Source organism: Nannospalax galili, unplaced genomic scaffold, assembly GCF_000622305.1.
Source record: "Nannospalax galili isolate Female #2095 unplaced genomic scaffold, S.galili_v1.0 scaffold156, whole genome shotgun sequence".
In the NCBI taxonomy this organism is placed as follows: domain Eukaryota; kingdom Metazoa; phylum Chordata; class Mammalia; order Rodentia; family Spalacidae; genus Nannospalax; species Nannospalax galili.
In genome coordinates this window covers 617,126-635,269 of record NW_008337625.1, presented here as the reverse complement: position 1 = coordinate 635,269, position 18,144 = coordinate 617,126, and the positions used below count along the sequence as shown (strand labels likewise).

General features: G+C 45.7%; 1 protein-coding gene across 1 annotated transcript; it reads right to left on the bottom strand.

The window, feature by feature from the left end:
* Positions 1 to 523: 523 nt before the first annotated feature.
* Atoh7 (atonal bHLH transcription factor 7) lies at positions 524 to 1,115 on the bottom strand. Its single transcript, XM_008832653.2, has one exon. It carries the CDS (start codon positions 1,113 to 1,115, stop codon positions 660 to 662), a length of 456 nt encoding a protein of 151 aa, XP_008830875.1. The 3' UTR covers positions 524 to 659.
* Positions 1,116 to 18,144: the final 17,029 nt, after the last annotated feature.

Below are 18,144 nucleotides of genomic sequence, written 5' to 3'. Positions count from 1 at the left end.
TCTTTTCTGGTTTTGTTTTTGTTTTATTTCAAGACAGGGTCTCCCATATCGCACTCGACATAGCCTAGGATGACCCTGGACTCTTATTTCCTCCCCCTCCCAAAAGCTAGAACTACAAGTGTGCACCGCTATACTCAGTTTACGCGTGCTGGGGACCGAACCCAGGGGCTTGGTGCATGCTAGGCAAGCACTCTACCAAGTGAACGACATCTCCAGTCCCATTTCTTAAGCTAAACCTCAAAGTACTTCATAAAGAGGGTGCGGCATCAATTTTACAGCAATCAAAAAGTCATTCACCAGATTCATTAACGGAATCTACAAAACACAGAAGGGGGGGCAACGCAATGAGGTCTGAGGATGCGAAGGAAATCAATCTGAAAGTTGAGATCCTCCACTCAGCACCTGCGGTGGGAGGCTGGCCATGGCCAGCCCTAGCGGGCCATGGGGAGCCCCTAGCTGGCCATGGGGAGTCTCTAGCTTGCCACGGGGAGCCCCTAGCTGGAATTGGGGAGCCCCGGCTGGCCATGAGGAGCCCCTAGCTGGCCATGGGGAGTCTCTAGCTTGCCACGGGGAGCCCCTAGCTGGAATTGGGGAGCCCTGGATGGCCATGGGGAGCCCCTAGCTGGAATTGGGGAGCCCTGGCTGGCCATGAGGGCCCCCTAGCTGGCCATGGGGAAGGGCTCCGGCTGGAAGCCGAAAAGCCTCTGGCTGTAGGGCTCGGCCTGGGCTGGGAGCTTGGCGCCGGGGAACGGCAGGTAGCGGTGCTCGGGGCCCAGGTGCTCGCAGTGTAGCCCGACCCAGTCCGGCTGGGAGGCGAAGCGCTCGGCCTCCGCCAGGATGCGCGTCAGGGCCACGATGTAGCTGAGCGCCATCTGCAGCGTCTCGTACTTGGACAGCTTCTTGTCCTGGCCCCACTGCGGCACCACCCTGCGCAGCCGGTCGAAGGCGGTGTTCAGCCCCTGCATTCGCCGCCGCTCTCGGGCATTGGCCGCCAGGCGCCTGCGCGCCGCGCTCTCCAGCCGCCCGGGCCCCGCGCTCTCGGCTGCGCCTGCGCACGGAGGCGAGGCGCGAGCTCCGGCCTGAGGAGGACCGCTGGGTTTACAAGAAGACTTCATCCCCGACCTGCAGCAGGGCGGAGCTCAGGATGCTCCTGACCCGGGTACCCAGCGGCTTCTCCTTGCAAATAGGTCGCGGGCACAGCAGGCCACGTACAGTCAGTGCACACTGGGGACTTCTGTCCTGCTGGATAGCCAGGCTCTTCCCCTGATGTAGGGGAGATGGAAATGCTCAGGCAAAAGTCATTCTAACCCACGTGAAGCTGAAAGAAGGAAACCTTGCGGCAGAGTTTGGTGTGGCTACCGCCAGTCAGGGGAAGCCTGAGACTGCTCGCTTTCCAGGAAGATGAAGTCTTGGCGGAAGCTGAGCTATGGCAGGAGCGCTCTCACCGCACGCAGCTGCTGTTGGAGAGCGCTAAGTGAAGCTTCGAGGGAGCAGAATTTATAACCCAGGGCAACAGGTGGTGGCAGGTGGGCAGGCGTCCCTCCGCTTCCATCTCAGCACCTTCCTACCCTGGGAACTGCAGGGGGGAAGGAGCGACGCACAGCAGAATCCTGACATCACTGCCTTCGTCTGTTGAAGTTTCTCTAAAGCTATGTCCAACACTAACACCATCTGGAGTGGCCTGGATCCCCAAAAGAATAACAAGGTGGGGGTGGAGGGAGAGCCTGGTCCATTTTTTCCCAAACCGACAGACAGCTTACATTTAAAACAAAACCCGTGTTTAATGATTAGAAAGCAGTTGCAGTGAAGACGTTGATTTTGACTGTGTGGCCTGTCCCGTCTAGCGCAAGATTTTGCATTGTTGAGAAGCGACAGTTTTGCATTCTAATATATTAACGTTTTCCTTTTATCTACTAAGTAAATTCGGACAAATTAGCAATTCCTAATATCATTGCAGACCTGGACTCTTACTGTGCAAATAGTTTGGCTATTTTCAGTGAATTTATAACATATCCAAAGATATGTGTATTTTCAACTTGATGTTATACTAATTATGTAATGTGTTGCATGAATTACAAGGCCTAAGCAAGTTAATTCAGCACTTTGTTCAAATGTTTGTAGGACATGCACTGAAATGATGACCAATCATTAAGAATTAAAATCTAGGAAAATATCATCATCTATATATGGTGCAAAATGCAAACACCTAAATAATTTGGGAGCTTTGAAAGAAAAATTCCTAATGGAAGATTTAAAAATCTTCCCCCATCTGTTAAAAAGCTGAACATATTTCACACAACTTAAATATTTCAGTATGTCAGGGCTAGAGAGATGGCACAGCGGTTAAGAACACTGGTTGTTCTTGCAGAAGACCTGGGTTCGAATCCCAGCACCCACATGGAAGCTAACAACTGTCTGTAACTCCAGTCCCAGGGGATCTGACAGCCTCTTCTGACCTCCGCCAGCATTGTATGATATGGGTGCACTTACCTACATGCAGGCAATACATGCATACACATAAAAAAATTTCAGTATGTCATCTGCCCTCAAGAACAATAACAAGGGGCTAGAGAGATGGCTCAGCAGTTAAGACCACTGGCTGCTCTTGCAGAGGACCCGGGTTCAATTTCCAGCACCCACGTGGAAGCTAACAACCATTCATAACTCCAGTTCCAGGGGAATCCAACGTCCTTTTTCTGACTTCCTCGGCATTGCAGGACATGGGTGCACTTACACACATGCAGGCAATACAATCAAACACATAAAATAAAATAAATACATAAAAATATTTTTAAAAGAACAATAACAAAGCATGATTCCCACTATTGATAATGATTAGAAGAGTTGTACAGAGAAACCTCCAATTTTGCTTTCTCTCCGCTTGTGTCTTGTTCGTAAAGGAATCAAGAGGTAAAGAACTCAGCTTCAAAGAGTTTCAATCCAAAAATCGCACCCAGACAGTGATTTCAGGAAGGCCAAGTAAGCTCTTTCTCCTTTTGAAATAATAATGTCAGCATTATTCCTGGATGTTTTTGTCTAATTAAATCCTCAACTAGCTCTTACAAATCAAGAGTCTTTTAACTGTGACAACACCCCAGACAGTAACCACCATCAGCTTACCCTAACTTAAGCCTGCCTGTCCACAAATAGTTGATTCATTCCCAGCTGAAACACTGATAAGGCAATAAATAGTGTGCAGACAATGCACTTGAACATTAGCAATCTTCAGAATGACAGATATTGAACACAGGCTTTCGCCACTCAGCTCTGTTTCTCTGAGCCCTAACAGTCTTGGCTGAGGAGAACAGTCCTGTGATGGGAAAGACTGTGCAATTTAGCCATCAAAATGTCAAATACATGAGGTTCTTTTTTTCCCCCGCAGAAATCTGCCCTTAGTGCTATTGTTCCTCGTATCTATTTATCAAATTCTTTTTCCCTAAAGAGTTCCATCCGTGTTGCACCATGGACTGTTTCTCTGTTTCCCAAATGCTCCTTCCGGCCTTTGCTGTCCCAAGTATTAATGAGATGGGTTGTTTTGCGAGTGTACCCGGGGTGGGTGAGATTTTAGTCCATGCACCAGAGAATCAAAAGGGTAACTTAGGGAGAAAAAAGAAACTCTGGGAGATAAACTACGTGTCACAGGAAATTGATCTGCGCTTAGAGATATTGCTCAAATAAACACCTCAGAGGACATCTGGTGAGACATTTCCAAATGTGTCTTGAAAGACATTGCTGCTACTTCACACTTGGACAGTCATCAAATAAAATGGGCACAGGAACCTTTCTGAGATGTCCCAGAGTAAAGAAGTCCATTTCATAGACCTGCCTGAACATAGAATTCTCTCCTCCATAGGAAGAGCTATTAACATTTCTTGCATACCTTTTCAAATCTGCTCTAGAACCTTCCATTTTATCTATCTATTTATAGGCAGGGTCTCCTTTATTACAAGCTGGCTTTGAGATTTTAGGGTTACCTCTTCAGAGGGGGGAATGTTGGAGGGGAGGGAGTGGCATGGATTTGATCAAAACACTTTATATACATGTATGAAATTCTCAATAAAGTTTTTGTAAAAGTTAAAAAAAAAAAGCTGGCTTTGAACTTCTGATCCTCCTGCCTCCACCTCACAAGTGGTGGGATTACAGGTATATGCCTCCATGCCTGGTCTATATGGTGCTGGGGATGGAGCCTCGAGTTTCCTCCATGCTAGACAAGCACTCTACAAATTGAGCTACATTCCCCGCTTTATGAGTCAGGGTGGGGCTTTAGGAGGAGTTAGGAGGGGGTGAATATAACCAAGCTACATTGTATATATGCATGAAATTCTCAAAGTGTTATATTAAAAAAATTTTTTTTAAAAAGGAGGTGGGAAAACAACCATTTGGGCCAGAAGAACAGGCATGTGAAACCAATCTCCACAGTTTCTGCACTGATGTGTTGGTACAGTCCTGCCGGTTGGATTGCTTCTTCAGTTACTGTTGTTAAATGGTTTGTACAAGGCCACTGATTTGTACTTAGGCTTTGAAAAGGTACAAGTTGGAGGCACTAAGCACTCTTGGAGATTTATAATGTACTACTCAGTTATGAGAGGGAACAATTGCTCGAAAGAATCATAAAAGAAAGGGAGGGGCTGGAGAGATGCTCAGCAGTTAAAAGCACTGACTGCTCTTGCAGAGGACCCAGGTTCAATTCCCAGCACCCACGTGGCAGCCAGTAACTCCAATTTGTAATTCCAGTTCCAGGGGATCTGATGCCTTCTTCTGACCTCCTCGGGCATTGCACAACATGGGTGCACTTACACATATGCAGGTAATACATTCATACACATAAAATAAAAATAAAATACTTTTTAAAAAAGAAAGGGAAGGAGAAGCCATTGTCTTATACCGCAACTTGGGATTACTCAAATTTCAGGGAAGAGAAAAGCTAGTGGAGGCCAGAAACTAAGGAAGACTGTTGTTAAACAGGAAGGAGAGGGAAAATGTCAACATTGTGGGGTAATGTCCCTAACTACACAAATCAGCGCCCAGCATAAAGCATAGGCCCTCTCAAAGGCCAGAGAATTCTGCAGCCCCTGGTGAGTTCTGCTTCCATACCCTCACTGAGTTTGGGGCTGCCTTAAGCCAGACTAATAAATTGTCCACAGATATCCACAAGACATCTGTGGCATACATCTGTGCACACACACGTACAATGAATAAACAAAAGGAAAATCTATTTCTCCATCCACAAAGTAGGAATCTGAATGCCTACCTCACAGATATTACATGAGACTGTACCTGTAAAAGACTCTGCTCGCCCTCTAAGAAAGTCACCTTTAAGGGTTGGAGATGTAGCTCAGTTGGTACAGTGCTTGCCTAGCACATACAAGACCCTGATTTCAAGCCCCAGCACCACATGAACCAGGCATCACGCTGCACTCTATAATTCCAGCACTCTGTGAGGTGGAGGCAGAAGGATTAGAAACTAAAGGTCATTCTTACCTACAGAGTTCAAGGACAGCCTAGGCTACCTGAGACCCTGGAAGGAAGGAGAAGGAGGGAAGGAGAAAAGGAGGGAAAGAGAGAGGGAGGGAGGGAATTTTCTGTTGCTGTGATAAAACATCATGATCAAAAGCAACTTATAGAAAAGTTTATCAAAATGGTTCTAGGGGGCGAAGTCGTGATGGTGGGAAGACATGGCAGCCAACACTGGGAACAGGAAGCTAAGGGACCGCATCTCAACACCACACAGGAAGCAGAGCCAGCAAACTGGAAGCAAGGTAAGGCTATAAACTCTCCAAGCCCACCCCCAGTGAAATACTTCTCCAGCAAGCCTCTATGTCCTAAAAGCTGTATAACTTTCCCAAATAGCACCACCAACTGGGGGACCAAGCGTTCAAGTACATGAGCCTAAGGGGGACATTGCTCATTCAAACCTCAATAGTCATCCTTTAAATATCTGCTGGAACTCCTGTTATCCCAGCATTTGGATGGTGGAGTTAAGAGGACCAGGAATTCAAGGCCAGCCTGAGGTACATAGTTCTAGACCAGTCTGGGCTACAAAACAAAACCCTCTCTCAAAAAAATAAGAATAAAACATAAAACATAGGGGCTGGAGAGATGGCTCAGCGGTTAAGAGCACTGACTGCTCTTGCAGAGGATTCGATTCCCAGCACCCACATGGCGGCTACGAACTGTCCTTAACTTCAGTTCCAGGGGAATCCGACACCCTCTGACCTCCACAGCATTACACAACATGGGTGCACTCACATTCATGCAGGCAATATATTCATACACATAAAATAAAAATAAAATATTTTTTAAAAATAAATAAAACATGACTAGCAATAAAATACTGAACAGTTTTTATAAATTACAATGAAAGTGAATACATTAGTTTCTGCAGGCTTTGGAATTAAATAATTTCGGGGGTGCTTGGAAGCTTGAGACAATATTTTTATGGAGCCCAGGCTGGTCTCAAACGTATGATCCTCCTGTCTCTGCCTCTCAAGTGCTGAGAATGCAGGTATATGTCATTGTGCCCAGCTAATAATGACTGTTTCTATTAATTGGGCCTTTGTGCTAGAAAACATTCAAGATAAGACAGTCAGGTGTGACCAACTGTGGCCCTACTGGTTTTCATGTGTCCCAAGGCAGCAGTGAATGTGGCCCAACACAAAATGAGAATCTTACTTAAAACAACTGAGTTGGGACTGGAGACATAGCTCAGTGGTTAAGAGTATTTGCTGATCTAGGCTGGGGGTGGTGGCACAGGCCTTTAATCCCAGACCAAAAAATAAATTAAAAAGAATATTTGCTGGTCTTTCAGAGGATCGGCATTTGGTTCCTGGTACCCACATCGGCAGCTTACAACTACCTGTAATCCCAACTCCAGGGGATCTGACACCTTCTTCTGGCCTCACAGGGCACCTGCGTATAGTGAAATACACACAGACAGTCACATATATACATAAATTAAAATAAAAGGTTTTTTTAAATTGACATGTTTCTCATGATTTATTTTGGTGCACAAGTGTGAGCTTTCTAGATGAAAATACCACAGCTCAATGTCAAAAGATTGGACACGCCTGCTAGGCTATGATCTGCAACCCATTTGCACAGAAAAGACCCATCACTTGAGCAGTGAATCACCTCTTTCTCACCAAGAGTCACATGAAAGAGTCCATTATGGTACAGGAAAGGATGAGAGGCCTCACTGATATTTGCTTTGCTGTCTTGCACATGTGTGTGTGTGTGTGTGTGTATGTGTTTGCATGAGTGCATATGTTGTGCCCACTCATACAAACACATGCAAATTTGCATATACTTAAGCCTGTGGCCAGAGGTCAACCTCAGATACCATTCCTCGTGTGCCTTGGGTTTTTGTAATTAATTTTTTTATGTGTATGAGTGTTTTGCCTGCATGTATGTAAGAGCACCTGTCTGTGCAATGCCAGTTTAGGCCAGAAGAGGGCGACAGATCCCCTGGAACTGGAGTTACACTCCATTATTGAGCCAAGCCCTCGGATGCCTTGTTTTCTAAGGCAGGCTCTCTCACTGGCCTGGAATCCACCAAGTAAGGTAGTCTAGTGGCCGTCTAGTCCCGTCTCCACCTCCCCAGTACTAGGATTACAAGCACATGCTGCCTTGCCAGGCTCTTTTTATGTGGGTTCTGGGGATGGAACTCAGGTACATGGCAAACACTTTACCAGCTGAACTACCTCCCTGGCCCTTACCTCATTCTTTTAATTTCTGTCTTCAGGTATGTTTTATAAAGGAAAAATAGTCACATACTTATAGATGAGGATGTGCTGATCCTTTTTAAAATTTTGGATAGGAACATGTGATGAGAAAAGTTGGGGGTTCTGTCCTAGGTATGAGGCAGCACCTAACTGCTGCCATTGGAAACTTTCCAGATGACAACCCCGTAGCTCAATGTCAAGAAGTTTATCTGGTGGCTGGAAATTGCTAGATCACAGGCATGCCCCTCTAAGATGCTCTTTTCTCTGAGCGGCCAGATCCCACAGCCTGAAGAGATGAAGCAAGATGGAGGGTTAAGAAACTGTGCAAAGAGGGGGGACTCCTCTGCCCCTGCCCAAACTCACCTCCAGAGTGTGAGTGTGTGCAAGTGGGGGGTGGGGGGGTCCCTCACACTAGTTGCTCAGATTCAATGCATTTTCCCCAGATCTTTCCTGGCTAACTCCTGTGTGTCACACAGCAGTATCTGATGTTCCGTTTTCTTCCTTGTTTGCTTAGAAACTGCAGGGTTCAGGGGTTTCCTCCATTCTCCCCCCCCCCCCCCCCGCTACCTCCTTGGCACCCAAAATTGTGTCTGGGACAAAATAAATGCACAAGAAATACTGCTACAAGCTGGACCTGGTGCTCCACTTCTGCAACCCCAGCATTTGGCTGGCTGAAGCAAGAGGGTCATAAGCTTAAGGCCAAACTGGGCTACAAGGTAAGAACTTGGTTCAAAAATAAATAAAAGGGACTGGAGAAATGACTTGTGGTTAAGAGTACTTGTTGCTCTTGCAAAGGACCAGAGGTAAGGTTCCCAGAACTCACATCAGGCAGTTCACAACTGCCTGTGACTCCAGTTCCAATGGATCCAATGTCCTCTTCTGGCCTCTGTAGGTATCCCCCACCCCCACATGGCATTCATGCACACACACACACACACACACACACACACACACACACACACTTAATAAAAGTAAAATAAATCTTTAAACAAACAATACACAGAACCAGAGAGCTGACTCAGTGGCTAAGCTGTCTGCCACAAGACCTGAAGACTTGGGCTCCATCCACCTGGTGAAGGGAGGGAGAGAAGCAATTCCCACAGGTTGTCCTCTGACCTCCACATGTGTGCTATGTCCTCTGCGCCCCCCACATATGTATAAATAATTGCAAAAATAAGTTTCAAATAATAAGAATTAAATATTAAAAGAAAAGGGGCGAGGAAAGGAAGAAGGAAGAAAACAGGCAAAGGACCCACAGAGAGAAAAGTCCCTGTTTCCATAGCAACCCAGTTCTTTCTCCTCCTGCTAACAGCCACTTTGAAGGGGATCCTGTCCTCTAAAACAAAGGCACAGACCTGCTGCCTTTGCTCTGTCTCTGAAAGTGTTCTGCAGTGTTGTTAGAGCAGGTGGCTCACTTCCCCAAAGGGTGGCTCTGCGCACCGTCTGGCTTTCAGGCTGCTCCTGAGTCAGCTCCTACTTAAAAGCCCCGGCTTCGCTGGCTCAGGCGAAGGATGTCCACTCGCTGTCTGGGGAGTAAGGGGGTGGTCTGCTTACCGTATTAGTGTTGCTTTTTTGTCCCTTCAGCAGTTTGAGCACCTTGGCTGAAGTTATTCTAAATGTCTAGACACTGGGACCTTTTGATTGGACTTGTCTTCCTCAAAGTCCTTTGTGGCTCTCACTTCCTTGGCCGTGCCCCAGTCCCCTCCAGCAAAGAGGGGGGGGGGCTATGGTACTGGATCATAAGGCTGTCAAGTGCAACCTCAGATTACAAGTTCTATGTCCACAGCCCTTCTATTCATTTGGCAATAATATACCAACCAGTTTCATTGTTTCAAACTGATTTGCATTTCTTCAGTGATGGTTTTATTGCACTTGCTATGTGTCTGGCACTGTTCTAGACACAAGAAACAGAACTAAACAATTATTAAAATTTTTATTTTATTTTATTTATTTAGGTCATTTTGAGACAGCATTTCCCTGTAGCCCTAGCTGGCCTGGAACAAACTTTGTAGGTCAGGCTGGCCTCGAACTCATAAAGATCCACCTGCCTCTGCCTACCAAGTGCTGGGATTAAAGGTGTGTGCCACCACGCCCAGCACTATTTAGGTTTATAAAATTGCAGAGCGTTCTTAAACTTGCTCATTTGGCCCTTGTTCGGTCTCACTAATCTTTCTTGTGTTTTGGTTTTTTTTTTTTTTTTTAATCAGAGTGAAGAGGACCCAACTCTCTTGGTACATTTTGATTCACCCTGACAAGAATTGTTTTAGAAGCACTTGATGCCAATTCCTGGGACGTTTAGGAACCAGAACTCAGGAACTAGTCACAGCTACCACAGTAGCTTTGCCAGGTGTGACATAACCCCGAAGCTGTTTCTTGACATTGGTGCCATAGGTTTCCTTTGCTAAAGGTCAGCCTGATCAAGAACTGCCACCAACCAGCAGCATATGCGTATTTATTGAGCACTCTAGCAAGACTTGGATTTGCCCCTTTCCTCAGAGAACTTGTAATTGGAGAAACAGGAAATCGTTTCATAGGAAGGTACTAATAACGTCTATTTTTAAATCGTTCAGTTCTGGGGCTGGCGAGATGGCTTGGCCATTAAGAACGTCCTTGCTGCTCAAAAAGACTGAAAAAAAAAAAAACCCTAAATGGCAAATAATGCTAAAATTAAAATTTTTTAATACATTTATTTACATTTACTTATTGTGTGTGGGAGGGGCACACACACTTGTGTGTGCATGCCAAGGCACACATGTGGAGATCAAAGGAAAGCTTGCAGGAGTCGGTTGGTTCTCCCCTTCACCATGTGGGACCCAGAGATTGAACTCAGGTTGTCAGGCTTGGTGGCAAGTGCCTTCACCCACTGAACAATCTCATTGCCCCCCAAATGCTAAACTTTCAAATTAGTGCTGCTCATTCAAGTATTCCGTTCCTGCCTACTTAAACATACCTGGCCTGTTCATTTAAGGTTAGGCAAAAAAAAATTTTTTTGAGACAGGGCTATGTGGCCAAGGATGACCTTGAACTCCTGATCCTCCTACCTCCACCCACCTTCTGAGTGCTGGGATTGTATTTGCCACATCCAGTTTAGGTGGTACAGGGGTCGGGGGTTAGGTGTAATACACATTATAATGGTAAATTGTCGTGTGCTGTTTAAGCTGGTTGAAAGCGAGTCTGTGAGCCTGGAGGCCCTTCTCCCACACTCAAGCATGTTTATGCCAGTATCCTCCAAAACCTCCTGTCTGTCCTGGTCAGGCTTGGCCCCTGGCTCTGTAAGGGGGGTGGAGGGAACAACAGTAGCAACTGAGGGAATTGAAAACACTGTACCCGGGGGCTGGAGAGATGGTTCAGTGGTTCAGAGCACTGACTGCTCTTCCAGGGGACCCAGGATCAGTTCCCAGCACCCATATAGAGGCTAATGACTATCTGTAGCTTCAGTTCCAGGGGGCCCAACATCCTCTTCTGACCTCCACAGGCATTGCACGATACAAGTGCACTTACATACGTGCAGGTAATTCACTCATAAATAAAAATAATAATTTTTTAAAAAATTATCCGGACGTGGTGGTGCACGCCTTTAATCCCAGCGCTTGGGAAGCAGAGGCAGACGGATCTCTGTGAGTTCAAGGCCAGCCTGGTCTATATAGTGAGTTCTAGGACAGCAGAGGCTACAGGGAGACCCTGTCTCAAAAAGACCAAAAAAAAAAAAAAAAAGTATGTACCCTTGAGAACAACTAAAAAAATAAATCATTTCAGAGGTTTCTATTGTTTACCCCGTGATATAAAAATGTCTGCAAGTGGGAACAAGCTGTAGGTGCATCCTTGAGGAAACTCTCCATTGGGAGCTCCAGTGTGCCTACTTCCTCCCCAGCAGATTTCTGCTGGATGATGTCACCTTTCTTGCTCTCCCCATCAGCCCACTCCAGTCATCACTAGTGGATACTGCAAACACCTGACTTGATGATGTCTTGTCATTTCTGTCTGCTACTTACTATGGGTTCCTTTACTTCTTCTTACTACGTATTTGATAAATTCACTCATTGGAAACTGAAAGTATGACTATCCTAGATCTTTCTTCAGACCATGCAGAACACTGGGCAGGCACTCTCCCAGCCTTTCCGGATCAATGTTTATTGTCCTGTTTGTTTGTTTGTTTGTTTGTTTGTTTGAAGCAGGGTCCCACTATGAAGCCCCAGCTGGCCTGGAGCTCACGATGTAGACCAGGATGGCCTTGAGCTCACAGAAATCTGCCTACTTTTGTCTCCTAGGTACTGGGATTAAAGGTATATACCACCGCACCCAGCCTTTCTTGTTATTTTTATTTGTCTGTTTGTTTGTTTGTTTGTTTGTTTGTTTGCTGAAACAGAGTCTCCCTGTAGCCCCAGCTGGCCTGGAACTTGCTGTGTAGACCAAGCTAACCTCAATCTCACAGAGATCCACCTGCCTCTGCCTCCTGATTGCTGGGATTGAACGTGTGCACCACCACACCCAGCTCTTTATTGTCATTTTTAAAACTCCAAATTTATTAAATGAATGACCCAGCACTATGTTGAGCCCTTTCACTTTATTACCATATTTTATCTTCTCAGCAGCTCAGCGGGTACCACCATTTTCACCATTTATCTCACATGTGTGAGGGTGCATGTATCTGTGGTGCATGTGCATGTAAGAGTGCAGGTACATGCGCCTGTGTGTGCCCTGCAAAGGCCAGCCTTATTCCTTTAAGAAGGGTCTATCACCGAACCCGGAGCTAGTCTGCTGGCTGGGAAGCCCCAGCAATCCTCTCTCGCCTCTGCCCCTCAAGGGTACTGTAAATGGCCACACCTGACCTTTTTTTTTTTCTCCTGGATGCTGGGATCTGAATCAGGTCCACATGCTTGCATAGCAAGTGCTCTTATCCACTGGGCTTTCCAGCCCTGTTTTCCCCATTTTATACATAAGGAAAAGGAGGCCCAGAGAGGGTAAGAAATTTGCTCCAAGGTCCTTTGGCTAATAAGTGGTGAAACCTGTATTTGTCCACTGTAAAATCCTACACCAGTCCAAGAAAAATATGGAATCTATACATTGAATTTAATGAGTCAGTACTGGGCAGAGAAACCTGTCTGGGGACAGTGTGGTAGCACTCTGGGGGCTGACATGGATTGTCCTGACATTCAAATTTTCAGGCTCTGCATAAATAGTGACTAACCCTACCAATTGTCTGACTTTGAATGACAGCCAAGGTCCAACACTAGCCTCTAGTAAACAGACTCTAATTCAAACTATTGATGGGCTACCAAGACATCAACACTCCACTGGAACAAGTCTGGGAGGATGCTCTGAGCTCTCCCCTGCCTATTAGGAGAAGCAAGTTTGTGCAAATAACCATAAAATTCAACCCACCCGGGGAGGGCCATTGATTTCCAATTGGCATAGTTTGCCAGATGCTGTCTGGTCTAAGAACTGCGTTGGCCTCTCCTGCCCTTAGCCTTGGAGATTGTGTTCCCAGCAGGGGAGGCCTCTCCACTAATGCTTGCTTCGGGAACCTGGGCTGAAGGCCTGGTGGGTTTCCCATATGTTACAGGGGAGAGGACAGCCACGCCCTGTGCTGGAGTCGCCCTCTTATCCAGTTCTGGGGCCTGAAGCTACCCCAGGAGATTAGAGAAGCTCCCACCCTCAACTAATTAACAAAGTGACCTCCTGTTCAATAGGAATAAGGGCAGAAAACCAGAGAATGCCTGATTAAACTGGGACCCCAGTAAGAAGCTCACCAGCCAGACCCAGAAATCACACATGCATCTCTAATGGGTCAGGGGGGTTCTATGCCTGAGACCCAGAGTTCTGGTTTTTTCTCAGCCCCTTTGGACTTGCAAATCTTGTAGCCATAGATGCTCTACACATAATTATAAATGTTATGTCTATTGTATAAATGTATGTGTGTTGATGAATATATCTTAATCATGACCAATCCTAGGTTCAAAGATTGAAATTACAATGACTATCCAAAGATACTCTTTTTTTTTTTTTTTCTCATAGGATGACCTAAAAATGATTAGACCTCTTACACAAGGAGGAAGCAGGGCAGATTCAAAGCTGGGTGTTGCTGACGTTTGCAGTGCTGAATCTAAATATCTACATGACTGTTCATTTACACAGAAACTGGAATCATAGTTTTGATTAAGGAGTGGAACCCCATAAATGTTTTCTGAGTTCAGCCTCACAAGACAGCTACAATTTGCCTCTGTTTTGTTTTTGTTACAAATCATTTCCAAAGAAAGAAGTCCTGAGTTTGGAGGAAGGCTGTTGTAATGATGGGAAATTGTACTAAATAGAATGATCACAAGTCAAAGCACAACAGAGCTTCTATACCACCAACTTTTGACATACTAATTAGAGTACATGTTTTATGCAAATCAAGGCAGACACTCTTCCTTCGAACAGCCAAGCGCCTGTGAGTGTTCAAGTGAGGACTGCTGGTGGCATAATTAAAGCTCTCCTAAAAATTAAATGATTGGAAGGTCCTCTCCAGAGATGCCCTCATTTGCAGTAGCACTGCACATCTGTCCTTTTGTCCTGCTCACCACCAGGACGCCTTGAGTTCCCCCATCAGGCAAAATAAAATGTGACACTGGAAGTGTTTCCAAGCTTCAGTCCTCAGGAGCAGAGTGAGAGACAGCCAGGATGCCCCCTCCCCGAGTCACCTCCTGCTCGGCATGATCAGGCATGGAATGGGGTTGCAGGGGCAGCCCATGCATGGAACACAGAGCACCTGGCTTTGGGCATATAGGAAACAAAGTTGGTCATGAGTTGATCAATATTGAAACTGTATGAAAATTTAACAATGAAATCAAAAAGTGAGGTATACATTAGTTACTATGACAGCGAAAGTCAACTTTTGAGGTGTCAATGCGAAAAACGTTACAGCTCTCAACTTAGAGAATAAAGCTTTATTCTGGACAATGGCCTGGGAGCACAGATTCAGGTCACCCCAAATACCATGTTCCAGTTGTGGTAACAACTTCATGAGGATTTGTTTTTTAAGATATAGTTAATTTAATTGTGTGTGTGTGTGTGTGTGTGTGTGTGTGTGCCCATGTGTATGCCAGTACACCAGTATGTTATGAGGCCATAAGAAGGCTCCAGATTCCTTGGAGCTGGAGTTACAAACATCTATGGGATGCCCCGCTTGTTACATGGGTGCTAGGATCTGAACTCAGAAACTCATGATTTCTCAGACAGAGCTCTTAACCACTGAGCATCTCTCCAGTCCCATCAAGACATTTTAAAATACATTGCTGAATATATCCAGTAGATTTCTTCTATCTACTGTAGGCTTTGGATGTTGATTACATTTTTAGCTTTTGGGTTGATGGAAGATAGGGGTCTGTTTATACATTCCCAAAAAAAACACCTGATAGTCACAGGATCACACACAGAAGTAGGTAATAACCCAAAGTAATTTGCAAGATAATTGCCTTGGCTCTGGATCGGTAACATTCCAATTCTCCATAATCACGGACTTTCTAATCAGCTTCACATGTTTAACACAGAGGCTTGTTTGCTTTTCTGGGAACTTTTGGGTTCAGGAGTTTTTCTTTTTTTTTTTTTTTTTTTTGGTCTTTTTGAGACAGGGTCTCCCTGTAGCCCCAGCTGGCCTGGAACTCACTATGTAGACCAGGCTGGCCTTGAACTCCCAGAGACCTGACTGCCTCTGCCTCTGGAGGGACCGGCTCTCAGGGGTTTTTCTTTATTGTTGTTTTGCATCTCCAAAGCCCAGGTTGGTCTGTAGCTGGAAATCCTCCTGCCTCTGCCTCCTGAGTCCTGGAGTTATAGGCATTGTTACAGGGTTTGGGACCACTGGGAAGGACCATGCAGACGCAAAAGTTCCGAATCAGCTGAATCTATTTAGCTGGCTAGCACTCTTAGCAAATTTAGGGAGTGCCGCCCTAACTGGGAGGAGTCAGGATAAAAGTCCAAAAGATAAAGCCCTTGGTACAAGATTTAAGCCTTTATAATTTTATTAAAATTTTAAAGAAAAATCCTTCGCGGGGGGCAGGCAAGCTGGTGATCTTGGCAGCTGCCTTGAGGAAGAGAATGGAGGGGAGAAGGAAAGGAGGTCATGCAGGTTGACAGCCTGCATGGGGGAGAAGGAAGCTTCAGAGAAAGTGAAAAAATACAAGGTGCTAGGGGCAGCCCAAAGCCTTAAAGAGAGCATGTTTAGAAAAGGGATGCGAGGAGCTGGAGAGATGGCTCAGTGGTTAAGAACACTGGTTGTTCTTGCAGAAGACCCGGGTTCGAATCCCAGCACCCACATGGCAGCTAACAACTGTCCGTAACTCCAGTCCCAGGGGATCCTACAGCCTCTCCTGTCCTCCATGGGCATTGCACAACACAGGTGCACTTATCTACATGCAGGTAATACACACATACACACAAAGTAATAAAAAAAATTTTTTTAAAAAGAAAGAAAAGGGGTATAAAGAAAAAAAGGAGAGCTTACGCTTTTCTGAAGAATTCAGAATTCAGAAAAGCAGGCAGACTCTCGGACTGTATGACTGTGGCTAGTCCAGAAGTTTTGCACCAGGATGCGGGATTCCAGGCAGGAAAACTTTGCCATCTCATTAACACACTAGGTATTCTGCCCATATGTTTAGCATAACTTAAGTTGAACCTGCCTTCCTAGAAGTAGTCCTATGACCAATGATTGACCAGTTAAATTTACACAAAATGGAGGGGCTCAGGCTATTACAGCATGTGTCTCTATGCCCAGTTCCCTTGGTTATCTTGCCCCTGATTCCCTGCCCCTTACCAATACTGGTGGATGAATCTAGAGCCTCATACTTGCTAGACCCTGTGATGCCCAGGCTGGTCTTGAACTTTTGCCTTGGCCTCCAGAGTAGCATTGTATAAGTTTGCACCACCAGGTCAGGCTGGTTATCTTCTTAGCGGAGAAGAAATGTAAAGAATCTAGTCTTTAACAACCAGAGACCTGGGTGTAGTGATGCAAGTCCATAGTCCTGGCTATTTCAGAGACTGAGGCAGGATGATAGCTTGAATGGAGGCACTCTGGAGCAGTGTGGGCAACAGAACAAGACTGTCTCAAAGAAACAAAAACAAGGTCTGGGCGTGGTGGCACACACCTTTAATCCCAGCACTCAGGAGGCAGAGAAGGGCAGATCTCTATGAGATCAAGGGCGGCCTGAACTAAATATCAGTTCCAGGCCTGCTGGGGCTATAGGAGACCCTGTCTTTAAAAAAAAGGATGCTATGGTATGCTATTGTTTTTCCTTAATCAGTTCTCAGCACATCAAAGGCATATCCCACATAGGCCCTGGTCCTTCCCAGCTTAGTCTAGCTTGAAGAGTGAAGACTGAGGGGTGTAGGAAAGAAATGAAGCTGAGTCAGGTCTGGTGGCCCATATGGGGGCTACAGTGTAAGTACATAAAAGACCCCGTTTCAAAACAAAGGTCTACAGTGATGCCCAGGCCTAGTGGCACAGGCTTGTAATTCCAGTACTTGGAAGGTGGAAGCAGGAGAATCAGAAGTATAAGGCCAGCCTCAACACAGCAAGTTCAAGGTCAGCCTGGGCTACCTGAGACCTTGTCTCAAAACCAAGTTACTGAAATGAGTGTGTGTGTACTTTGTGTGTGTGTGCGTGTGTGTGTGTACATTGTGTGTGTGAGAGTGTGTGTGAGAGTGTGTGTGTGTGTAAGTACATTGTGTGAGATTGTGTGTGTGTGTACATTGTGTGTATGAGAGTGTGTGTGAGAGTGTGTGTGTGTGTAAGTACATTGTGTGAGATTGTGTGTGTGTGTACATTGTGTGTATGAGAGTGTGTGTGAGAGTGTGTGTGTGTGTAAGTACATTGTGTGAGATTGTGTGTGTGTGTACATTGTGTGTGTGAGAGTGTGTGTGAGAGCGTGTGTGTGTGTATGTACATTGTGTGAGATTGTGTGTGTGTGTACATTGTGTGTGTGTACATTGTGTGTGTGAGTGTGTGTGTGAGTGTGTGTACATTGTGTGTGTACATTGTGTGTGTACATTGTGTGTGTGTGTATCTTCTTTTATGCCAAATTACAATTTTAGATGGAAAGAGCCTCCAGTTGGCTGCTGAAATTCACAAACTGTGTATTGAGACTAGAGAGAGAGAGAGAGAGAGAGAGAGAGAGAGAGAGAGAGAGAAGTGGAGCCAAGAGCTGACATAGAGAAGAGAGAGGTCTTCATATTGTCCTTCCAGGGATAACTGAGAAGTGTGGATCAAGTCACTCCATGTCATAAACCAGCGGCATGAAGGCTCAGCTGGAAAAGGTGCTTGCTGCCAAGTCTGACACCCTGAGTTTGATCCCCAGGACCCACATGATGGAAGGGAAGAACCAGCTCCCTCAAGTTGTCCTCTAACCTCCATATGTGCTTTGTGGCACATGCTCCCCCCGACCATGGTTTT